Raw genomic sequence first — 24,578 nt, forward strand, 5'->3', positions numbered from 1 at the left:
ATCTCTGAAGGAGTTCAGGTCTCTTCTTTACTATGCTAGTACACAGAGTCTTTGAGGAGAGATAGACAGCGTTTACTGCTAAATGGGAGTCCGCTAAAACTAAGACATGGTTGCGTAGGATGTACAGAAAGAAGAGGTTGTGGGCAGCAACATATCTGCGTGGTGGGTTCTTCCTTCGGATGCGGAGTAATCAGAGGAGCGAGAGTCTGAACTCGTGCCTCCATTTGCATCTGGACTCTCGTATGACCATTGTTTACATCGTTGTGCACTACGAGAACTGTATCGTCCGTCTACGTGAAAATGAGCCACATGATGACTGCACGGCCTCACAAACACTCCCAGTAGCAGTTCTTGATGATTTTAAACACATTGAGAAAGCCGCTACCCGTGAGTTCACTAAGACAAACTTTTACATGTTACAGCAAGATATGAAGAAGGCGGGAGAACTTCAAATTATTGAAAGACTAAGAGGAGCAGCTGGTCAGAGATTTGTAGTGGCATGGAAGAATAATAATGATCTCTTATTCAAAGTGGACTACACACCTGATAACTCTGGAGAAACAGTGAAGTGCAGTTCTCAAAGCATGAGGCGCAAAGGTCTTCCTTGTAAACATATTCTTTGCGTGTTGATACAGTTGGGCTTTCGTGAAATACCTAAGTGTTTAGTACTGCGGAGATTCACCAAAAATGCTAGAGGTGGGATTCCCGTCAAGCACACTAGTAATCTGTTCGCATGGGATAGCAGAGAGTTAAGTAAAGTGAGTTGACTATATTGTAGAAGCATCTCATGTTGCATGTCATAAATAATTTTTATTCGATAAGATGAAGGCTTGTCTGCTGGATATAATAGCGAATAAAGACGTTGATGAGAGTGATTATGTGAGTCACCATAAAGTTGCGAAGGATGATGCATTTCAGCCAAATCGTGACCATGTGTTGGTTCATGATCCTGTGAAAGTTTCAACTAAAGGGGCACCCAAATAAGACAATAAAGGCCATGTTAAAGACGATCCTGAGGTGACTAAAAATGGTAGACCAATAGCTTTTGACGAGAAGAAGCAACACTTATGCAGCTTATGCCGAACAAAAGGTCACTTTAAAAACAATTGTCCTGCAAATCCGAAGTATATGTTTTCGTTTGGTCAATTTCGTTATGTTCTTCATTCAAGTGTGTGTGAAACTTACACAAATGCTCATATCTTTGTATTCAGGAACATGGGAGGATGAGCGAATTTCAAACTAGTTCGTTGTGATAAAGCATCATCGCTATATGCTTGTTTGTTTTAATGTGAGACGACGACAATATGCTGATGATGCATTATGGATGATATTTTTATATGTTATTCATTGTTCAAATGTTAATGAATATGTCGATTGTGCATTATGGATGATATTTTTTATGTTTTACTATCCAAACGTTGATGATGATATTATTTGCTTACTGTTAAGTGTACTATGCTGTAGCGGCTGCCGGCGATGAGCTGCATTCTTTCATTTTCTGCGAAATTAAATAATTAAAAAGGTCCGTCGAACGGCTTCAGGCTAGGGCGCGTACACGCGGTGATTAGCGGTGGATATATATGTATAACTTTCTTCCATGTTCAGCGTCGGCGTACTTAAGACGGTCATCAGCGCCCTTGCTCGGGGAGGTGGTACTAAAGTAGGGGCTTTCGTGCGCGCGTCGTGGGGTGTTGCTCGGAAATAACCGGCGCAGCAGCGTTCGTGGCACGCAATCTGGGACAGCCCAGCAACGCCCGTGGCATGCCGGTCCAGCAGGTTGGGCGCCCGTGGCAATCTATGGCACGCAGTCCCACATTGCTTTCTTAGATGAGATATCACCTATTTAAATAGGTTTATCTGTTAACACTGTTAATTCTTCAATAGTGGCCGAATTTCGTTCTTAACAAGAATGATAACCACTCGATTACAGTTGTCATGCATACTGAAATGAAAGAGTTTCAGGTTCTTGATTCTTTGATGGGTCAAGAAGTGAGTGAATCTACTAGAAAATTAGTTGAGGATCTGATAAGTTCCATTATTATTTGTGTGTTTTTCATATTCGTCATACACACTGTTTTTCAAACTTTTGCAAAACACATGCAGAGAGAACAACTACGTGGAGATATATGAGATGCAAATAAAAGTTTAATTATTATGTATTCGGATGTGTCGGCATGGCCTATTATTCAACTTTTATGTATATCAATTGATTCATATACGTTATGTATGTCTTATCTTTGTGATGTATTTTGATTTATGTCACATTTATGAATGAGGAATTCATGTGGCTTGTTCGTTCTCCGATGCTTTGAGCACTGGAACGTGAAAAAATCACAAGGAGAATTTCTCAGGTGAGTCTATTTTAATATGCAATTTTTTTATTATATCAACATACATTATAAATGTATATTTTACTTTTAGGAATCAATTGATGATGCGTGACAATCCATGATGGCTGCAATTATTTTTTCGCCTAAGAATGTGATGTCGGAAGTGAAAAAACAAGTTATTCGGCTATCAAGGAGGAAGAAAAATAGATTGTAACTAGCTACGCATGGCTCGATTTCTGTTGAACTTGTTTTCATTATGAGGATACTATGTCCAAACTTTTTGTTTCACATGACGAACTCAGTGTTTGATAATTTGAGAAGTGTGCTATATTTCTATTATTATAATGTTTACATATTATCATCATCTGAAGTGAAAAACATTGTTTTACATTGATTTAGAGTGCTGTCTTCGGACGGGGACTAATTATTATAACATTTTTATAACTCATTTCTTTTATAAACTTTATTTCCCAACATTTTTTATAAATTTATTTAACACCATACAAAAAAATAAAAAAAGTTAACGCAAATATTTAGTCAATTTCATTAAAACGCTTAACTGTTGAATGAAATTCAAACTAACATTCTAGGTCTTAATCTAGTCGTCGTCGACGCCGCCGGAGATCCTCCTCGTCGAAGCCAAACGCTTTGCCGCCGTCTTCGTCGTCGTCGTCGCTGCTGCTGGTGGTGCTCACGTTGACGACAAGTGCAAGGGAATCGGCAACGACAACATTGTAGCCGGGGAAGTCGGGCGGGTCCTCGGGGTGGCAGGCGACACACGCAATGTGGATGTAGTCTTGGACATGCTCCGTCGGCACGACCATCTCTAACGTCTGGATGGCCTCCTGCAGCCCCGGCATGTTGTCCGGGTCGTCCTCCTGCGCCGCAACCTGTCGGTACTCCGCCAAAAGGGCAGGTTCCGGCTCCGGTGGAGGCGCGCGGCTCGATCGAGCGCCACCTGCCGCCGCACGAGGGGCAACGATGCGGCGGTCACCGCAACCAAGCAAAACCGACGCACGTCCATCGGAGCCTCCACGGACGCCGGAGAAGCGGGAGGACCGCGCGGCGCCGCTGCGGAAGGCAGCGAAGTCGGCGTTGATGGGGGCTGGAATGGCGCTGGCGGCCGCCTACGCGCGATGCGGGGCGACGACCTCCTCGAAGCTGCGGCCGTCCCACAGCTGGTGACATCGGGTGTGGTTGTGCTTCACCGGCGTTCGCGGGCCGGCGAACGCATGGAGGCGCGCGTCGTGGTCGGCGACGAGCATGTCCGGCCAGGCGGGGTTGTTGGGGGCGTATAGAGGGTTCCGCAGCTCCTCCGGTGACAGCCGCGCCCGGTAGAGGCCGACGGCGTGGGCGAACAGGTAGGTATCGGGCTCGGACACCGGCGCCACCAGCACTCCGTCGACGCCGAGGCGCCACCCCAACGGCATCCGCACGTCCGGCGCCGTGGGGATGCCGAAGTGGGCGAGCTCCTCCGCTTCCTCGAGTGTCAGGTTGGGGCGCGCCGTCGTCGGAGACGGAGGGAGACGAACGAGGGAGGAGCGGGAAGAGGCGACGAGGGCGAGAGGGAGAGAGGGGCAAGCTGGTGCGGGAGTTAGGCGCCAGGGGCGGGCCTTTTATATAGGGCGAGCGGGAGAGAGGGGCAAGCTGGTGCGGGAGTTAGGCGCCAGGGGCGGGCCTTTTATATAGGGCGAGCGGGAGGAGGCGAACGGCGGCGGTGGTTGGGGGCAGTGATGGCGAAGGCGGGAGGACCGAAGCGGCGACAGGGTGACCGACGCGACGTGCGGATCGACGCCGCACGCAAAAACGCGCGCCACCGACACGGTTGCGGGAACGCTTCGGCGGTCCGCATTGGAGTAATGAGCACGGCAATCCGTGCCGGAGTAATGGCGGGCGGTTGACGCGACCCTCTGCGCCGCAGTAACGTGGGCGAAGGGCGAGGTAGAGTTTGCACTGGTCAGCCGTACGCGGACCATGTATAGGTGAATCCGTCTTCATAGGGCCGGCGCAGTGCGGCGCGTATATTTTTATCCCCATCCTGCTTTTTTTTATGAAGGGTATGGGTTAATCTAAACCGTCGATGTGTCTAAGGGGTTGTATCGAAGCGAAGTGCTTAGCTTAGGAGTATTTTAAGTCTTCCGCTTATGCTCACCTAACACGTCCAGCATGCATGGACGGGCGACATTTGGTTCATTGCATCCCGTGTACTGTATTAGTTATGCAGAATTCGTGCTTGATGGAGCTTAGCTTACTTTACTTACACTTAGTACTGCAACCATTTTGCAGCCATTCTCTGTTCTTAGCTATTGTTGTGAACCGGTTGCTTAGCAAGTACCTGGAGTATTGATTGATCAACCTGTAATTTAATCTTTCTGAAACCTCCACACTCGATGGAAACGTTGTACCTGAAGCCTTTCGTTTATTTTCAATCATTTTTGCTCCGGACAAAAGCAGCTTCTTGGCGTGTCTTAAAGTCGAATTTCCATCAAAAGTCAACCTCAAGAGTGCAGAGCTAACCCCGCTGACTTCCTTCCCATGCCCTCTCTCTATATAAAGCGTGATGCTTCAGCCATGAGAGGCATTACTCCACAGTCACACAAACTACACATCCTTGAGCATTGAGCTCCCTTAATCAAGAGCCACGATCCAATAAGCACAAACACCTGCATTACCCCTCCTTGTCTCGACAATGGCGAGCGCCGCCGTGCTTCTCCTCATCACGGTGCTGGCCACTGCCAGTGCCCTTGTTCCAGCCATGGCCGGCACCAGCCCAAGCCCCCGTCACCCAGCGGCAAGGAGGAGCCGCTTCCTGCTTGTTGGCGGCACCGTCCACCCGCCGCTGCCAGCGTACGACTGCTCGAAGAAGTCGGCCGGAGCATGCCTTGCGACGGGGACGGCGTGCTGCAGCGGCCAGTGCGTGGACACTGTCGCCAGCGTCCATCACTGCGGCGGCTGCGACAAAGCGTGCAAGCACGGCCGGATGTGCTGCGGTGGTCGCTGCGTGGATCTCCTCTCCGACAAGAAGAACTGTGGCGCCTGCTCTAACCAGTGCAACAAGAAGTGCAGCTATGGATTCTGCGACTACGCGCAGTAATTAATCAAGTTCAACATTACCATGCGCCGTTGACAGTCGTATCTGACGATCTGCACTTAGATACATAGCTATGTGCGCATGCAGAGGCGAGGAGTGGGCTTGAGCTTATATACTATCAAAACCTATGGATTATAATTACACTTCTGCTTCAGTACACCCCCTAAACACAAAAACGGTCCAGATTGATCGATACTTCTTCATAATAAATGACAAGATGGTTATATTCACGTATACGCTGTATTTTTTTTCATAAGCACATCCTGAACACTGTTCATGTTTTCTTTATTTTTTAAACCACCCAAAAATTATGTAAGAAGCAAGATTGAAATCATGCACGTTTAGGCGTTACCAATGTTGCGCTAACCAACTGGTCAACAAGACCTTACGTGCTACAACTATTTTTTACTCTAATAAACAACATTGAAAACGCAGTATTCTTTGTATTGTTTCTTTTTTATATTTATTTTTTCCTTTTTTTTTTGATTTCCTTTTCCTTTCTAAATACGTCAGCTTTTTAAACCTCACACCATTTGTTTTTTAAAATGATCATTTTTTAAAAAAAATAGGTGATTTTTTCACAGATTGCTGAAGTCTTTTTTCTTTTCTAAATTCGTGAACTATTCCTGAAATACGCGAACTTTTATTGGAAGTTAATGAAACTTTTATAAAGTTGATGATCATTTATTTTAAAAATTGATGAACTATTACTTAAACCGTAATTTTGGTATTCAAAACCCTAAATCCTAAATTATTGGGAAGTTGTTAACAACTTTGGAAAATGTATTGAAGTTTTTAAAATTTTCATACATAGTTTGAAATTCCAAAATTGTGCACAAATTAAAATTAGGTCCGTTTCATGACTCGGAGTAACATCATCGCATTATAACACCTCTTTCATCCTTACCGACACCCATGAGTTTGACATGATGTATATGCATATGTTTATCGCATTATAACATCATCGCATTATTTTAAAAATTGATGACCTATTACTTAAACCGTAATTTTGGTATTTTAAACCCTAAACCTTAAATTGTTGGGAAGTTGTTAACAAATTTGAAAAATGTGCAGACTTTTTAAAAATTTCATACGTAATTTGAAATTCCAAAATTGTGCACAAACTAAATTTGGGTCCGTTTTCATGACTCGGAGTAACATCATCGCATTATAACACACGATGTACGTACATGCATTTTATCTAAACTATTTTTTATGACCCGTGCGTTCCACATGATGTACATAGATACGTTTATCTAAAATATTTTTCAATTTATTGAATAAGTTTCAAAAGAATAATAAAGATTAAAAAAGGACAAAATGAATTTAAGAAAAGTTCAACATATATAAAAATCACGAATTTAAAAAATAAAAATAGGGCAAAAAAAAATACGAAAGAAAAAGGAGCTGACAAGCAAAATTTAAATCAAAATAGAGTGTTTTTTTATATAAGGGAGATATCATACTTGAATTTATCACATCTGGTGGTGTGTTCTGTTGGTAGCTGGCACTTTCATGTTGCTGGAGTTCGAACCATGGTGTGAGCAAAAAAAATTGAACTTTAATAGAAGACAAGAAAATGGTGTACGAGCGTATATGTAGTGGATCATTCGTACATACGAAAATTGATGTGAAAAGTTCATATTACCCTTATATGGTTTGTAAGGGGGGTGTACCGAAGCGGGGCTTTTAATGACTGCCCGTCTAGTACGGCAGTAGTGGACCCTTCGTACATACGAAAATTAATGTGAAAAATTCATATTACCCTTATACGGTTTGTAAGGCGGTGTATCGAAGCGGAGCTCTTATAATTAATGACTGCCCGTCTAGTACGGCAGGAAATTGCTGTGACTGATATTGTTGCCGTTGAATATTACCAAAACTTCTTGTAGTGGCAATGATATCTGCTACTGGTAATATTGTTGATTAAATAAAACAAACTGTCATCTCAGTTTATTTTTACCCGTGAATCAGAATGAAGATAGTGAGTCTGAACTGTTCAAATTGTTGAAATTATGTCATCTGATTGCTTTGGATGTATACATTAACATCTGCAGTGCACTGACCCTGCAACTTCAGCTTCTAAAACTCTGCAGCGGGGGGGATTTTATTAACGCTATCAGCACAATCCAGGCTGAAGATGAGACAAAATGATTAAGGATCCTTCGATTGGAGGGGAGTCTCTTTTTTTGTGGAGGGGAGTCTCTTTTTTTGTGGAGGGGAGTCTTTTGGTAGTTGCGGTGCCGGTGCCGGTGCTAAATCTTGGTTGCGGCAATGTGCCGAAATCTCACGTGGCATGACCGGTGGACTGGCTGAAGGTCTAATGTATGTATGACGAAGTTGCTCGCCACTCAACAGACCTATTCACCCTTAGAGCATCTACAACCGGGGTCCTAAGCCCGCTTCGTACGTCTGCACAGGCCGCTAGTTTACTGACCGGTCATGATATTTCAATCCAGACGGGCTTCTTAAAGGACCTCAAATGTTTGGATTGACCGACACTTTTATATTCAGGTTAAATATGAGGCGCCCGACACTATCGCAAATTGTCCCAAATTTTTCAAACCCTTCCTCCTTCTCTTGCCTCCCTCCAACATTTCCCGAGCCCGAGCCCTTGCCGTCCGGCGCCCTTCCTCCTCATCCTCATCACCTGTCCTGATCCGCCGTAGTGATGTCTTTCAGCCTGTCGCCAACCGCGGCGATGGAGACGGAGTCCGCTTCATCCGTCGACGTCCCTTCCTCCACTCTGTCTTGCAAGCCGAAGAATGTTGCACGGAAGATGTAGCGTTGTTGGCAGCGAGAGATGGAGGCGGTAGCTGATATTTGTGATCTGTGTTGGGTTTTTCCGTAAAAAAGAACAGATGATGCAGCATATTATAGATAAGTATTTTCCTCAGTGATAAACAAAGGTTATCGAACCAATAGGAGGACTACGCAACTTCCGTCTTCACCGTCTATGCATAAAACAACAAACACTTGCACCTAACATGAGCAAGATGGTTGTCAAGTCCCTTGAACTCGTTATTTGCAAGAAGATAAGTACTTCCTCCGTTCCTAAATATAAGACCTTTTAGATATTGCACTATGAACTTCATACGGATGTACATAGACATATTTTAGAATGTAGATTCACTCATTTTGCTCCGTATGTAGTCTCCTAGTGTAATCTCTAAAAGGTCTTATATTTTAAAACGAAGGGAGTAATATAGATAGATAGTATAAAATATTAAATATAAAAAGTAAAAGCAAATAATAAAAGGCAGCTAGGTATTTTATAATTTTTAAATATATATATGAATAGATCCGAAGGTCATAGTGTTCTCTACTGATATCTTCCTTAAAAAAGCATACAGTGGATAGACGAAAGAGGAGATAGATAAATAGGTAGCTGATCGATCCGGCCACATACGAGCTAATTTGTGGATCCATCCGGCCATGCACGAGGTAGCTAGGTAGCTAGCTAGCTAGCAAGCTTGTGGATCCATCCGGCCACGACCAGCTATCTCGTTTTCAGATGGATCCATCGGTCAGGAAGGAGCTAGCTAGCTCCTGGATCCATCCGGCAACGAAGGAGCTAGCTCCTGGATTGATTTGACAACGATGTCGATGGGAGCTGATCATGGACACGAATAAGAGAAAGAAGAAGACTTGAAAAAGAATATAAACGAATACGAGTATTTGGTTTTACAGTTTAAGTTTAACGGGTATGATCGACTGCAGTTTAAACCAATCCTTAAAACCCGTTCTGCGAACTGAAATACGCGTTTTCAGTTTTGTGGTTTAAGGTGTCTGCTAGAGATAGCTCTTACGTGCTAATAATAGGCTATTCTTGGAGTGACACGACGGTAGATCGTAGCTTAGCTCAGGTCCACGGCAACGACTATCGTTTTCCGAAAGGAAACCGAAAGCCACCAAAGATTTGGACAACTTGAGACTTTCAACAAGGCGCTCTTCCTTGTGGAGCAGTCCGGCCGTTGACTGGCCAGCGCTTGAATTTTCTCCGGCGACCGGAGACTTATCTTCACGCCCTATACACCGATGGCTGGAGCCTTTGTGACCAATCATGCATGCATATAACTTCATTTTTGAATGATTGTCCGGAGAAAATACACAGAAACTCGCTCCTACTTTCCGTATTGTTGTGTTCTCATGGCTGCCTTGGGACGAGAGAATCAAACCATCTGAGGTGTCCCTGGCCGACGAGTCAAGATGCCGGCAGGAGGGTTCTCAGCGTCGTCCGGCATGGACTTCGAGGCCAAGATCACGCCTATGGTGATCACCTCCTGCGTCACGGCGGCCACCGGCGGGCTCATGTTCGGCTACGACATCGGCATCTCAGGTATGGCGTCCATTCTACAAAGCAATTGACGAGCGTCGCCTTCGACAAAGCTAATTAAGCCTTCGGAACGATTCCTTTGCTTAGGCGGGGTGACAGCAATGGAGGATTTCCAGCGTGAGTTCTTCCCGACAGTGCTTCGCAAGAGGCGCGAGAACAAGGGGAGCAACTACTGCCGATACAACAACCAAGTCTTACAGCTCTTTACCTCGTCCCTCTACCTCGCCGGCCTGGTCTCCACCCTCTTCGCGTCCTACACCACCCGCCGGCTCGGCCGCCGTGCCACTATGCGCATAGCGGGGGGCTTCTTTATCGTCGGCGTTGTTTTCAATGGCGCCGCCCGGAACCTCGGTATGCTCATCGTCGGCAGGATCCTGCTTGGCTGCGGCGTTGGCTTTGCTAATCAGGTCAGAAAACTTGCAATTTCCAAATTATACATATGATTGCATGTTGTGATAGGCTTTATCCCATTGATAATTGTATGATGAGGTGACATGCTTACATGATAAGATAAAAAAATTTAATGAGGATGACTCTTAGATATATAGGATAAGAAGTGGACCACTTGACACGATTTATAAGAAAAATATGTGAAAACAAACAGAAATAGGAGAGAAAAAGTCAAGAAGAAGAAGAGGAGATGCGGCCGTATGTAAAGTTGGAAGAAGAAGAAGTGAACGACAAAACATTATGTTATTTTGAAGTATACTATATATATGAGAGATATAAGTAAATAAGAGATGAGCCAATTGAGACAGGTTTTAGATGTGCCTTAGCAAATCAGTTTAAGCCTTGTTTGGATTACCGTTTCTATCTGAAATACCCTTGTAAAAAATACATGCCTCCGCTCGTCGTATTGGATTCAGCTGAAAATCTGTTTATGACCGGTAAGATATAGGTGTATAATAAATACATCTGTATTAGAATACCCCCATCCAAGCACGGCCTAGAGAAAAACTGGTAAAAAAAAGTCTAATCATTTGGTCATCATGATGGCACTGCCCTACCTATCGATCCACCGTCCATTGCCCCTATGATATCTAATGGTGGGCAGCTAATACTAATATACTATCAATTAGCGATGTACTCCCTTCGTTTTTAAATATAACTTTTTTTAGAGGTTCTACTAGGACTATATACGGATGTATATATAGACATACTTTAAATTATAGATTCATTCATTTTACTTTATATGTAGTCTTCTATTAAAAAAATTTAAAAGACTTGTATTTATAAACGAAGGTAGTACTTCGCACTAACTCATCTACGGTGCAACCCGAAGCTACTCACAAGTCACGGTGCTAGCTGCTAGGGGTAGAAGCATTCACACACATTGATTATTGAGTTGGAGGGTCCACACATGTTGAATTGGGGTGTTCACACAAGAAATTTGGCAAGAGAATCCACATTTTTAAAAGATAATAGCCGGCGAATCCAAGCCGAACCCAGCCCCCCCGGGGGGGGGGGCGTTGGGGCGCTGACCGAAGCGATAAGTCGAGTGGGCCCGCGTTGTCGGCGACAGACGGGCCTATTCCAACCGTTCCCCCCCCCCCCCCGCCACCACCACCTTTCCCTCCATTTCCTCATTGCTTCCCCTTCTTCCCCCGCCGCTCCCATCATTCTTCTGGCGTTCCTGTCATCCGGCCGCCATGCCACCGAAGAAGTATACCGTCCTTCGCCCCGCTACCACTGTCGACTCCACCTGACCGAAGCAGAGGAAACTGAGGGCACCGAGGGCTAGGCCGGGGGTTATGTCGAACACCCAGTGGAGGGCGGATGTCCAGCGCTGGGAGGCGGTTACAACCGGCCAGCGGAGAAGGGTCGACGCCAAGAGGGCCAACAATGTGGCGGTAGCGGTGGCGGTCGATCATGGATAGGCGTCTCGGGCGAGGATGATGAATCCGCCCGGTCGCAACCCGCAGGCCGCGTGGAGCCACCAACAGCGCGTCGCGTCGCCGACCAACCCCTCGCCGCCCTGGGGGTGCGCACCCTCGTCTGGCTACTCCGACGGCGACGCGCATGGCGGTTTCAACCCCAACACCACCTTTCCGCATGGCGCGCCGCAGCGTTCCTCCCCACCGGCTTCAACCACGACCCGCGCAATCCCCCCCCCCCGTTCAACACCGGCTTCAACGCCCAGTACATCTACTCGCTGCCAGCGTACTCGTCAGCCTCGCCTGCATCGCCTCTGCGCTATGGTGCCCTTCCCTTCGTGCCCGGCTCGTGGAGCGCGGTGGTCAGCGTTGATGACGAAGTGGGACGTCAAGGTCGACCTTTTCAGGACCAAAGTCGCCGCGAAGAAGAGGAACACCGACCTGGCTTTCTTGATGGGGACAGACATGTCGACGATGGACGAACAGGTGAAGGTGTGGCACCTCGTGGAGCGCGGCCTCATCTTAAACCGGATGCTCGCGCCAGCGGTGACCATGGTGGTGACCCCGACAGCAACACCAACGACGACGCTCAGCTCGAGCACAGCAACCACGCCAATGACGAGCCTGACTACGCCGACGATGAGCCCGACCCCGGCCAGTCCCATGGCAGAGGAGCCGCACTAAGCCAAGTCGGCCGTTTGATTCGTTTCATCTCTACTATCCCTTCCTTTTGATTGTCGAACTATTGGGTGTGTTTGATCGTCGAACTATGGTATGATGATCGCCGAACTAGTGACGTCTTTTTGGCAACGGGAAAGACAAGTTTGAATTAATTAGTGTCTAGGGGTCGAAACCTGGGGGCGCGGCTGAAAACTCATTCACCCCCTGTGCGGAAAAAGCGCCGGTGCAAACGTCAAAAGGGATTCGCCGGATGCGCTGGGGAGTGGGGGCAAACGGCTGGAGTTGCTCTTACCAATCCACCGCACGATGTGCATCGCATGGTCGAGATTGTTGGGGCACCACGCACGATGGGGACGACATCATGACTCTAAAAAGTTAGAGGAAGGAGAAATCAGGGAGGAGAGAGAAGAAATGGACGTAGAGTTGGACAAAGGTTAGGTGAACATGTTGAACATTAAGTTTTATCTAGGTAAGAAAGATATATCGGTCTTGTTAAATCTCAGTCAGCTAAGCCTAAATCGATGTTACATCCATAAGATGTGCATCGATATCCTTACTTATTTTATTCTTCAGTTTTTACCTTATCTTATCTTTTTGATTAGTTTTACAGTTTTTTGGGGGGTGGGAAGGGGGGTATTTTGTTTCATTTTTTCAATGTTACGATGTTATATGTAACTATAATTGCATGCAATAGACAGCCATCAAACGATCTTTCGCGCTGTGGAGGCAGGCTCAGTTCAAATGCATAGAGAGCACCTTCGGGATACGTGAGAATATTCTCAAGGGCATGTCTTTTTTCACCTTCTTTTTTTGTATTTCCTTAATCCTCGGATCATCGCCTTTGTCATTTTTCCACCTGCTCCTTGCTTATGATCAATGGATACCAATCTGGACATTTTGAAAAAAAAAATTGCATGTAATGTGAGCTAGCAGATTGCGCACAACTGCGTATACCGGCGCACATCTAGAATTGCACGGCCATGGTCACAAGCAATTGTACATTCAATCGCGCACAATTGTGGTTGCATGTCAGTATACTAGAGCACAACTACAATTGCACATCTATTGGATTTGTGCAACTATAGTACAGTTGTGCAAAAAATGTTTATATATATAGAGAGAGAGACTCTATTCATCACCCAGGATGCAGAATAAGTTATTTCTCACCTGATGTAATCTTTACGATCATTTCATAAATAAATTACATTTGAAATGTTTTATCTACCATCGGTGGTAGTTACCACCACTTGCGTTTTGTATGTTGTATGTAGTATCTATGAAATCGGAGAGTATGTACGCGTAGTATGTATTATATAAAAATGTTTAGGTATTATATATACTATTTTTTTGGTAGTATGTATCATATTTTGTGCATGTTCTTTTTTACGTACAAAAATATATGTATTTCACAAATATAATAAAAACTATGGGCTAACTTGTAATTTTTTTATGTAACCCACTTTGAAAAATCTTATATATAATATATAAACATAATAAAAATGATAAATTAATATATATACTATCGCATGATAGTATATGAAACATGTCGGGTAACTACCCCTGAGTGGTAGGATGTATTTTTCATATATATATATATATATATATATATATCCTTGATGAGGAATAGTTATTCTTCATCCTCTCTATTTTAACATAAATGCATCATAATTTTACGCTCCGTTTATTTTATATTATTTCAAACTTAAAAGCAGACCGTAAAAAAAATATAATCAACGGTAAAAATATTTTATGTCATGTAAAATTACGAACATACAAAAATAGTGTAAAATATACAATAAATTCATTTTTTTGTTTTGTGACTTATATTTTTGTTTTCCTATGTCAAATTTTACGTACTTATTCAATATAAATGTAACTATTTGTATTTTAAATGTAATTTATATATAAATTGATCATAAGATTATCTTGGATGAAAAATAAACTATTCTGCATCCTGAATGATGAATAGAGTTTCTCTCTCTAATATATATATATATATGCTCTTTCCTCTGTTTCGAAGTAAGTGTCGTTGCTGTAGCACAAAATTTGTGCTAATGTAGTGTTAAATGTGCGACACTTATTTTAGGACGGACAAAGTACTAAAAACTTTAAATTTGTATTGAAAAAGGTTAAAGATGTATTAGAACTTTTTTGTTGACATATACAAAAAATGTGGAATGAAAACCAAAAAAAATCAAAAAATCCAAAAGAAATGAAAACTGAAAAAGGAACAAAATAGACCAAAGGAAAAAGTAAATGAAAAATAAAACCAAAGAAATAAATGCAAAAGAGAATGAAAAAACTGGAGAAGGAAAAAAAGAAACAAAAAAAAACTAATTAAGCCGACTTGAATTTCCTTAAGAAGGATGCCCCCCCCCCCCCTAGAGAGCGAAGTTTGTGTGCCCGGGCACCTTGGTGCCTTTTAAAAAAAACATATTTAAATGTTTCAAAAAAAAGTAAAATAATTATGTGGAAACTTCTATGTATTCATTACGAATCAATGAAATTTCGTTTTAGGCCCTGACTCATCTTTCATGGACGGGCCTTGCAAAGGAAACCTTGTGTGGAGTGGAGGAATCAGAATTGAAAAGAGGATTCCTCGCTTCTTTCTCTCATGCAAAACTGTGCAAGATCCCCCTGCGTCTGTTTTAAAAGTGCGCTGATGGGCTGGTCTAGTTGCTTGTGCAGAAGTGATTCCCTTCAGCGGGATCAGCTTTAGTCTCGCTTAATGTGAGACATAGCGCTCGCGGTTAGTACCACTGATACTCAAGATGAACACGCAGCTAAGATAGATGTCGCGTCAATTGAAAGGAATGCAGATTATCAGCAACATGGGCTTAGGGTGATAGGTTGCAGGCTAGCACGATGCTCCTTTGTTACTTAGGCCCGCCGCAAAGAGTCCCGTTGTGTCAAATCACCATCAGTTCGGGTGCAATATTTTCAGTCCATTTTTTCTTCAGAGAGGCCCCTCAGGTCGTGTCTGAGACAAAGTTTTCCGCCGAGATGTTGGTCTAAATGCTATCTATCCACCACCCAAAATTACGACCGCGGTCACCCGAAAATTGCAAATGGTGCACGGGCATCATGGTGCCCGTTTTGAAAAATCATTTTCTACAATGTAAAAAAAATCTGAAATTTTTTATAGACACACACAATATGTATGTTATGTATCTGCAAAATTTCAAATCATTTTACTTTCACACGTGGCATGCAAAAAATGATAAATATGTATTTATAAATTGGCTTCTTTTTTTGTTATTGGGCCAAAATTTTGTTATTTTTGTGCAGCTTACAAATTACATTTTTTTCAAAACGAAATTTTACTGATTCGTAATGAATACATAGAAGTTTCCACAGAATTAGTTTTGAAACTTCAAAATATTTTTTTTGATTTTTTCACAAACTTCGCTCTCCACGGTCACCCCAACATAGTGGGGAAATCCTCCCGCTTGTCAGAAATATCCATCATGAGGAGCCTGGGATGATTCAAAATTCGGTGTTAACTCGACTCTCGTAGGGACGTAAATAAAAGACACACAACTTGCTCTTCTTAATACAAAAGTCACACAGCTCGTGTGTTCTTGAAAAAAAATATTACACAGCATGCATGATGTTAAAATGTTACTCAAATTGGGATACAAATTCCCAATAACTTGCTCCAACTGCATATTGCACGTCAGCGTGTGCTCTGGATGCTTATGCCGATGCAAGGTAACCAAGAGTACGAAGGAGTTGAGATTTTCTCTTGAGTGAAAATGACATCATCATGACACATTCAAAATGACCAACAAAAATTGCTAATACAAACAGAAAATATGTGAGTTAATTGCATGTGGAAAGATTTTTAATCAATCCAAATCATACACACAATAGATCAGGTGGGATTCACATCAAACAACATGCAAACAACAAACCGTGTCAAGTGAGCTAAGTGTGGCGACCAAGAAAGACATGAGAGGTCTCTTTCTAATCACAAAAGGCTCAAAGCTTGCTATTGGTATTGTTCCAATTCCCTTTATTAGATTATAGTTGGTCAAGAGAATAGTGGCAAAGCCTGGTTCACATCCTAGCTAGGTTGGGGGAGAACTAAAAATGTGCATGGGCCCGATTTTCCTGATTATATGGACTATTTATTGAGAACTAATATGAAGAAACCCTAATGGGCTAGGGGTGACGACCTAAGTTGGCATGTACTAAGCTCCGCCACTGTAAGAGAACACTCTTGAAGAGGTACCAAATCTTTACCAATGACGACATATATAGGTCGCACAACAAATAAAGACATATATGGGTCGCTAATATCTCTACCAGGATTGCGTGAAAAAACGGTGTAACCACTAATCAGTGTCTGTTTTGTGCATAGAGCTAACCATGATTGTCCTGAATGGTGAATGTCTCATTGGAAGACACCCTTTTCATCATTACTTATTTCTTGACCTCTTGTTTTGAGATTACGATTGATACCGATCTATGTTTATTTGTCTGGTTGAATGATAATTGACGCGCACCCATGCAGGCTATTCCTCTGTTCTTGTCAGAGGTCGCGCCAACTACAATCCGCGGTGGCCTCAACACCCTGTTCCAACTAAACATCACCATCGGCATTTTGTTCGCCAGCCTTGTCAACTATGGCACTAACAAGTATCTGCCCGTCGGGCGTCAGCCGTGCTTTGCTCATTTCTCTACCATATATATCTGACTTTTGTGCTACATAAAACCAGTGTACATGCCTCTATATACTTACCAAAACAATTGGTTTTCAACCTTATGCAGCATCCATCCTTGGGGATGGCGTCTTTCTCTGTCCCTCGCTGGATTCCCGGCCATGCTCCTCACCCTAGGTGCGCTCTTCATGGTTGACACGCCCAACAGCCTCATTGAGCGTGGCCATCTAGTGGAGGGAAAAGTTGTGCTCAAGAAGATCCGCGGCACCAACAATGTGGAGTCGGAGTTCAATGAGATCGTGGAAGCCAGTCGCATCGCCCACGACGTCAAGCACCCATTCTGCAGCCTTCTACAACGCCGCAACCGTCCCCTCCTCACGATCACTGTCATGCTCCAAATGTTCCAGCAGTTAACGGGTATAAACGCAATCATGTTCTACGCCCCGGTGCTGCTAACCACGCTAGGATTTAAGACCGAGGCATCGCTCTACACAACTGTTATCACTGGGGCGGTGAACGTGTTGTCTACGCTTGTATCAATGTACACTGTAGACCGGGTGGGGAGGCGGATGTTGTTGCTGGATGCCAGTATGCAAATGTTCCTCTCGCTAGTGGCCATGGCTGTGGTGATGAGGACCAAGGTTACCGACCGCTCAGACGTCATCGATCACAACTGGGCCATCATGGTTGTCATCATCATCTGCAACTTCGTCTCCTCCTTTTCTTGGTCGTGGGGCCCACTCGGGTGGCTCATCCCAAGCGAGACCTTCCCGCTCGAAACGCGCTCCGCGGGGCAAAGCATATGCGTCTGCACGAACCTACTCTTCACCTTTGTCATTGCGCAGGTCTTCCTCTCGATGCTTTGCCACCTTAAGTCCTTCATATTTGTGTTTTTCTCTGTTTGTGTTGCCATCATGTCGCTCTTCGTCCTCTTCTTCCTCCCCGAAACGAAGAACATTCCCATCGAGAAGATGGTTGAAAGAGTGTGGAAACAACACTGGTTCTGGAAGCGATTTATGAATGAAGGATGCAACAACCACGCCATCAGCGGGGAGGGAACACCGTCTACGGTGTCACTGTATAGTTAGTTTGTAGAGTGAAGTATCGTTAACCAGCATAGCTTTATTTGTAAACAGGCCAGAATCAAGGTTTAGCAATCTCTCGTGTCCTACATGCAACACAAACATATATGTCTTGGTGCTGCAACCGCTTTTCTCAGTTATGATTGTATGATAGCCAATGGAGCGCAAATAGCGTGGAGTACACCAGAGCTTCTTCATTCTCGCAGAAAGAAGTACCAAACCTTGATGTAGTAACAAAAAGTCACATGAATGAATAAGAGTTTGTATAGGATATGGATGATGTGTAGTAACAAAAACTTCAGACACTAGGAAATGGGTTTAGTTCGGCACATGAATTTTTTCCATTTCCTTGCACTACTAGGAAAAAGGTTTTTAACGACCACATATGTGGTTGTTAGAAGTCAGATCGTGGTCGTTATAGGTCATTAACGACCACAATCTCGTGGTCGTGATAGGCTCCGTCGTTAAAAGTATAACAACCACATCCTTTCTTCGGTCGTTATTTCTCTATAACGACCAGATGGTGTGTCATCGTTGATTGTGAAGAATTAACGACCACAATTCTAGTATTAACGACTACTTTTGTCGTAGCTCTCATAATATCTTCATGGCCACAAAAATATCAATAATGACCACTATATATTATTAATAAACATTATTTTCACCATTGAATACCCTATTTCACTTAGTGCAACTATATGTTCAACCGCATGTAGAATCGTTAACCACTTACGACTTGGAACATTTTAATATTAACAACAATAATTTAGCAACAAAGGAATCTGAACAATCAAAAGATTGTGACCACTTTTCATTAATCGAAATCATACAGATTAACAAAATACCAACATGTAATTCTTGAATTAGAATGTCATTTAACAAATATGAATCAAATCACTGTAGAGGACCAATATACATAGTTCATCATGGCTAACAACTACAGTCGAGGGAGACCATCATAAGTTTTATCTTGAGTGCATATCATCCTTCATGGGCAATACAATGTCATCATTCTTATGTAAATTATGGTGGGCTTCAGCCCTGCAAAACAAACCAGCAATTTGTACAAGACAATACATGTAAGTTGCATAAAGTACAACACAACAAAATCACTGTGTGGGCACAACTTCGATCATGTTGGACCAAGGATGAACCTTCCACGTGGATAGGTCTAAATCAACCTGAAATTACATAACCAATTATTAAGAAATCATTAAAAATTATGAAAAAAAATGTATTTGTAACAAATTAGTAAGAAACCTAGCATCACCACTGTAGTTTGAACAATGCTACAGATCATAGTGATGAGAAAAATAAGCAATCTGCTACAATGAAGTTATTCTGATCATGTGTCGGATATCAAGATCGACCAATTAAGCAAGAACATGAATATGAAGTAATCAATTTCACCGTCGCCACATTACTCTATCAGTGACTCAACGTACGGGGAGACTTTGAAAATGTGGAAGAAACAACAACTGATAATTTTTACTTCACACTACACTATACATATGCTTTCAATCTACGAACGGCTGCAGGGGAAAAAATAGAGCAATCTGGTCGTGACTGAAATTACTGACAAATATCAAAACCATCGTGTGGAGGAGCTACCAATGTTTGGAAGTACTGAAGAACGCCAAAGCAATGAGGTTATTATCACGGATTTAGCAGTCTATGGTTGGAGGAGCCATCAGCAATGGCAGAGCTCAAGTTTGCTGGTACGCGTAAGTATTGTACAAGCATATGTATATACAAGAGGCCTACTGTTATTCAGCGTGGCAAAAGGTTATCTCTAACTTTTATTACTGCATGTGATGAAATAGTTCAGGCTGAAAAAGTATATAACATTATTAGTCATCAACCTGCAAGCATCTCCAGTTTTTCAGGTTCACCAAACATACAATAACACTGCAGTTTGCTGCTGCAAGCCCCTCGTATATTTCTTGATAGTATCTCTGCCATAGTAATAAGTAAAATCATTAGCCAATTAACTTGGGAAGTGTCGGATGAGTAATCAGGTAGAGCATAATGTAATAACCCTAAAAAAGGGAGAACAACTATTTAATAAATAATGTGCAATGGTAGCCATGACTCTCGACCATGTTTGAGGCAGAATAACATAATAGAACTTCCTAGTTTTGCTTTGGCATTACATCGAATACTTGGCGGGCTGTCCTGGAAACAGTACACGTAATGGTTTTGTCTTCCAGGAAATAGTCATCTTCGCTTCTTAATATAATCAATCCTGACACGGCTGTGGTAAAATCGTAAAGAAGGAAGGGGACTGAACCTGTGAGGCTGTGTCGGATGCAACCGGCAGTCCGCACTCCACATCCACGCTCCAGCACTTCGGTTGCACAGGAAAAAGGGGGTGTGTGAGATCGATGGAGGAAAAATAATCGATTTAAAGGATAAAAGGGGGACAAACCTTCTAAGAAATTAGGAAGGAGGGACTTGGTTATCTTCGGTTGCTACACCGTCTCCATGCCGATGCCAGCGGCAAGCTCCATGCCTTGGATCTATGGGAACGGGTTGCGCCGCCATGGTCCTCGTGGGCATAAGTCCTCGATAGGAATAAAACTGACCAGATTTCCTTATTTTCCGAGATAGAAAAGAGAATCGTAAGTTGTTGAAATAAATAAGCTAGTTATAACAACCACGGCCCATGTTTATTTAACGACGGGCAAACCTCTGGTCGTCGTGAAGTCTTGCGAGGGTAAGTACGTAGGATTAATCGTTTATTGATACCACTAACAACCAAACATTATTTGCTATCGGTCGTTGATGGTCTAATTTCTAGTAGTGTTGTGTAGGTCGGCACATGAATCTTTTCCAATTTCCTGATGCATCAATTATATGATATGAAATGCAACAATTTAATATTTTATATTTCTTCATTTTTTAGTTACAAGTCCCGAAACTCTGGGAAATGGGTTTAGTTCAAGCCAGTTTATTTGTGACTTCGTCATGACGTTTCAAATTATGGTGTTGGTTTAAGAATATGGTTGCATGTGGGATTTTCCAAGAACGGGAATTTTTCGTGGAGGCCTCAACCATTTCATGGTCTCTTGCTCTCCAGTGACCTCGGCGATCCACCTGCATTATCTTGCAAGGTAAATATTTAAGCAGTTGTGGTGATGCTGCTTTGGAGACTGGTTAGGCAAGTTTTGTATATGAGAGAATTGTTCAGGTGTTTTTTCTTTTGGAAATTAGATCAGGTGTGTTGGTTGCTTCAGTCCGTCTCAGTGTATTAACGGAGCTAGCCAAAAAACGATTGTGAAAATGTGGTTCAATCTACCCAAAGGAAATCGAAAGCCAGCAAAGGGTTTGCGACTTTGACTTTCAACAGCGTACTCTCCCATTGTTAAATGCGTAACGTTTGAAGTTTCTCCGGCGACTGGAGACTTGTCTCCCTCTGCCTCCGTGTACATTTCAATGATTGTCCAACACTCCCATTTACATTTCAATGATTGTCTGAAGAAAATACACACATACTCACTCCTGCTTCCGTGTTGTTTCCATGGCTACCTAACCTTGGGAGTTGAGACGAGAGAATCAAACCAGCCGAGGGCCGACGAGCCAAGATGCCGGCAGGAGGTTTCCCAGCGTCTTCGGCGCTGCTGTCCGGCATGGAGTTTGAGGCCAAGATCACGCCTATGGTGATCACCACCTGCGTCACGGCGGCCACCGGCGGGCTCATGTTCGGCTACGACATCGGCATCTCAGGTCCACGGATCATTCTACAAAGCAATTAACAAGTGAGGCCATGGTGTATCTAACAAATCGTTTGGATGCGTAGGCGGGGTGTCATCCATGGAGGATTTCCAGCGTGAGTTCTTCCCGACGGTGCTTCACAAGAGGCGCGAGAACAAGAGGAGCAACTACTGCCGATACGATAACCAAGGCCTGCAGCTCTTCACCTCGTCCCTCTACCTCGCCGCCCTCGTCTCCACCCTCTTCGCGTCCTACACCACCCGCCGGCGCGGCCGCCGCGCCACTATGCGCATAGCCGGCGCCTTCTTCATCGTCGGCGCCATTTTCAATGGCGCTGCTCGGAACCTCGGCATGCTCATCGTCGGCAGGATCCTGCTTGGCTGCGGCGTTGGCTTCGCTAACCAGGTCAGAAAGTTTGGTGTTTTAAAATTGGGTGTGGCTAGATATCAGTCCACTGCAGGCTGCAGTCAAATGCCATAACATATAAAAGAATTAGAAAAATGCACGGATCTCCACCTAAAAATGCCATAACATGCAGGAATTGCTTGATGAAAATTTAAATTAACAGCATGAGAACCAAAATTAAAATATACATGACTTATTAAATTTGATTATGCATAGTTTTAACAATATTGCTTGAGTATAAGTAAAATGATTAAATGAAAAACATTTTCCCATGCAAAGTTGAATGTTTTGGTGGGTATTTTTATCACATTCATAATTGTATAATGAGATGGCATGCTTACATGTGAAGATAAATAAGTTAGTGGAGATAATTCCCTCCGTCTCAAAAAAAAGGTCTTACGTTATACTCCCTCCGTTCCTAAACTCAAGTTTTATAAAGGTTCTATTAGGGAATTACATACGGATGTATATAGATGTATTTTAAAGTAAAAATTCATTTATTTTACTTCATATGTAGTCCTCTAGTGAAATTTTTAAAAAAACTTATCAGAGGTCAGCGTATGTTTTGTGCATAGAGCTAACCATGATTGTCCAGGATGGTAAATGTCTCATTGGAAGGCATCCTTATCACCATTAAAATGTCAGCTCAACCCCATAGGACAATAAATTCCATACCGCCTGTTATTTCTTGACCTCTTGTTTTGATATTATGATGTTGATACGGATCTATGGTTATTTGCCTGGCTGAATGATAATTGACGCGCACCCGTGCAGGCTATTCCTCTGTTCTTGTCAGAGGTCGCGCCAACTACAATCCGTGGTGGCCTCAACTCCTTGTTCCAACTAAACATCACCATTGGCATTTTGTTCGCCAGCCTTGTCAACTATGGCACTAACAAGTACCTACTCGTTGAGCGTCAGCCATGCTTTGCTTATTTCTCTACCATAAATATAACAGGTGTACATGCGTATACACATACCAACAATCGATTTTTAACATCGTGCAGGATCCATCCTTGGGGATGGCGTCTTTCTCTGTTCCTCGCGGGATTTCCGGCTGTGTTGTTCACCCTAGGTACGCTTTTCATGGTCGATACACCCAATAGCCTCATTGAGCGCGGTCGTCAAGAGGAGGGCAAAGTTGTGCTCAAGAAGATCCGTGGCACCGACAACGTGGACCCGGAGTTCAATGAGATCCTGGAGGCTAGTCGCATCGCCCATGACATCAAGAGACCATTTCACAACCTCCTACAACGCTGCAACCGTCCCCTTCTCATGATCACTATCCTCATCCAGATGTTCCAGCAATTGTCGGGTATAAATGCCATCATGTTCTACGCCCCGGTGCTGCTCACCACGTTAGGGTTTAAGACCGAGGCTTCCCTCTACTCGGCAGTGATCACGGGGGCAGTGAACGTGTTGTCGACGTTTGTATCAATGTACACGGTAGACAGAGTGGGGAGACAGATGTTGCTTCTGGATGGCGGCGTGCAAATGCTCCTATCACTAGTGGCCATGGCCGTGGTGATGAGGACCAAGGTTACCGACCGCTCAGATGACCTCGACCACGACTGGGCCATCATGGTCGTCGTCATCATCTGCAACTTCGTATCCTCATTTGCTTGGTCATGGGGCCCACTCGGGTGGCTCATCCCGAGCGAGATCTTCCCGCTCGAGACACGCTCCGTGGGGCAGAGCATTAGTGTCTGCACGAACATGCTCTTCACCTTTGTCTTTGCACAAGTCTTCCTCTCAATGCTCTGCCACCTCAAGTCCTTCATATTTGTGTTTTCCTCCGTCTGTGTTGCCATCATGTCGCTTTTCGTCATCTTCTTCTTACCTGAAACGAACAACATTCCCATGGAGGAGATGGCGGAAAGAGTGTGGAAACAACACTGGTTCTGGAAGCGATTTATGAATGATGGAGGTGACAACCATGACGTTACCAGGGAGAGAACACCGTCAATAATGTCACTATTTAGTTAGTTCGTAGAACAAAGTATCGTCAACCAAAATAATCATATTTGTAAACAAGTCAGTAATCAAGATTTAGCAATCTCTTGTGTCTTGCCTGCAATGCAAACATACCTTGGTGCTCCAGTCGCCTGCTCAATTACAATTGTCTGATAGTTAATGGAGCGCAAATAGCGGGGAGTACCCCCAAAGCTTCTTCATTCTTGCGGACAGAAGTACTAGAGATTTTTTTAATGAAAAGGTCACATGAATGAATCAGAATTTGTATAAGATAGCGATTATTATTAGTAGTAGTAGTATTAGTATTACTATTATTATTATTATTCTGATATATTAAAATATGTTTTGAATGCCGTATGGCATGTAATGTTCAATTTTAGGTGCTCCTTGAAAAAAAAAAGTAGGTGACGCCACTAGGTCACAGTGT

At 43.5% G+C, this 24,578-nt stretch overlaps 3 protein-coding genes across 3 annotated transcripts; all 3 read left to right on the forward strand.

Annotated features, from left to right (window-relative positions):
- Positions 1–4,930: 4,930 nt before the first annotated feature.
- Positions 4,931–5,655, forward strand: LOC123405937 (stigma-specific STIG1-like protein 3). Its single transcript, XM_045099449.1, has one exon. The coding sequence runs from the start codon at positions 5,020–5,022 to the stop codon at positions 5,422–5,424; it is 405 nt and encodes a 134-aa protein (XP_044955384.1). The 5' UTR covers positions 4,931–5,019; the 3' UTR covers positions 5,425–5,655.
- Positions 5,656–9,392: 3,737 nt separating this feature from the next.
- LOC123405936 (sugar transport protein MST4-like) lies at positions 9,393–18,198 on the forward strand. Its single transcript, XM_045099448.1, has 4 exons — positions 9,393–9,760; positions 9,845–10,164; positions 16,829–16,953; positions 17,086–18,198. The coding sequence occupies exons 1-4, from the start codon at positions 9,631–9,633 to the stop codon at positions 18,062–18,064; spliced, it is 1,554 nt and encodes a 517-aa protein (XP_044955383.1). The 5' UTR covers positions 9,393–9,630; the 3' UTR covers positions 18,065–18,198.
- LOC123405935 (sugar transport protein MST4-like) lies at positions 10,081–24,262 on the forward strand. Its single transcript, XM_045099447.1, has 5 exons — positions 10,081–10,164; positions 20,964–21,784; positions 21,858–22,177; positions 22,952–23,076; positions 23,185–24,262. Exons 2-5 carry the CDS (start codon positions 21,643–21,645, stop codon positions 24,161–24,163), a joined length of 1,566 nt encoding a protein of 521 aa, XP_044955382.1. The 5' UTR covers positions 10,081–10,164; positions 20,964–21,642; the 3' UTR covers positions 24,164–24,262.
- Positions 24,263–24,578: the final 316 nt, after the last annotated feature.

This window comes from Hordeum vulgare, chromosome 6H (genome assembly GCF_904849725.1).
Source record: "Hordeum vulgare subsp. vulgare chromosome 6H, MorexV3_pseudomolecules_assembly, whole genome shotgun sequence".
Lineage (NCBI taxonomy): Eukaryota > Viridiplantae > Streptophyta > Magnoliopsida > Poales > Poaceae > Hordeum > Hordeum vulgare.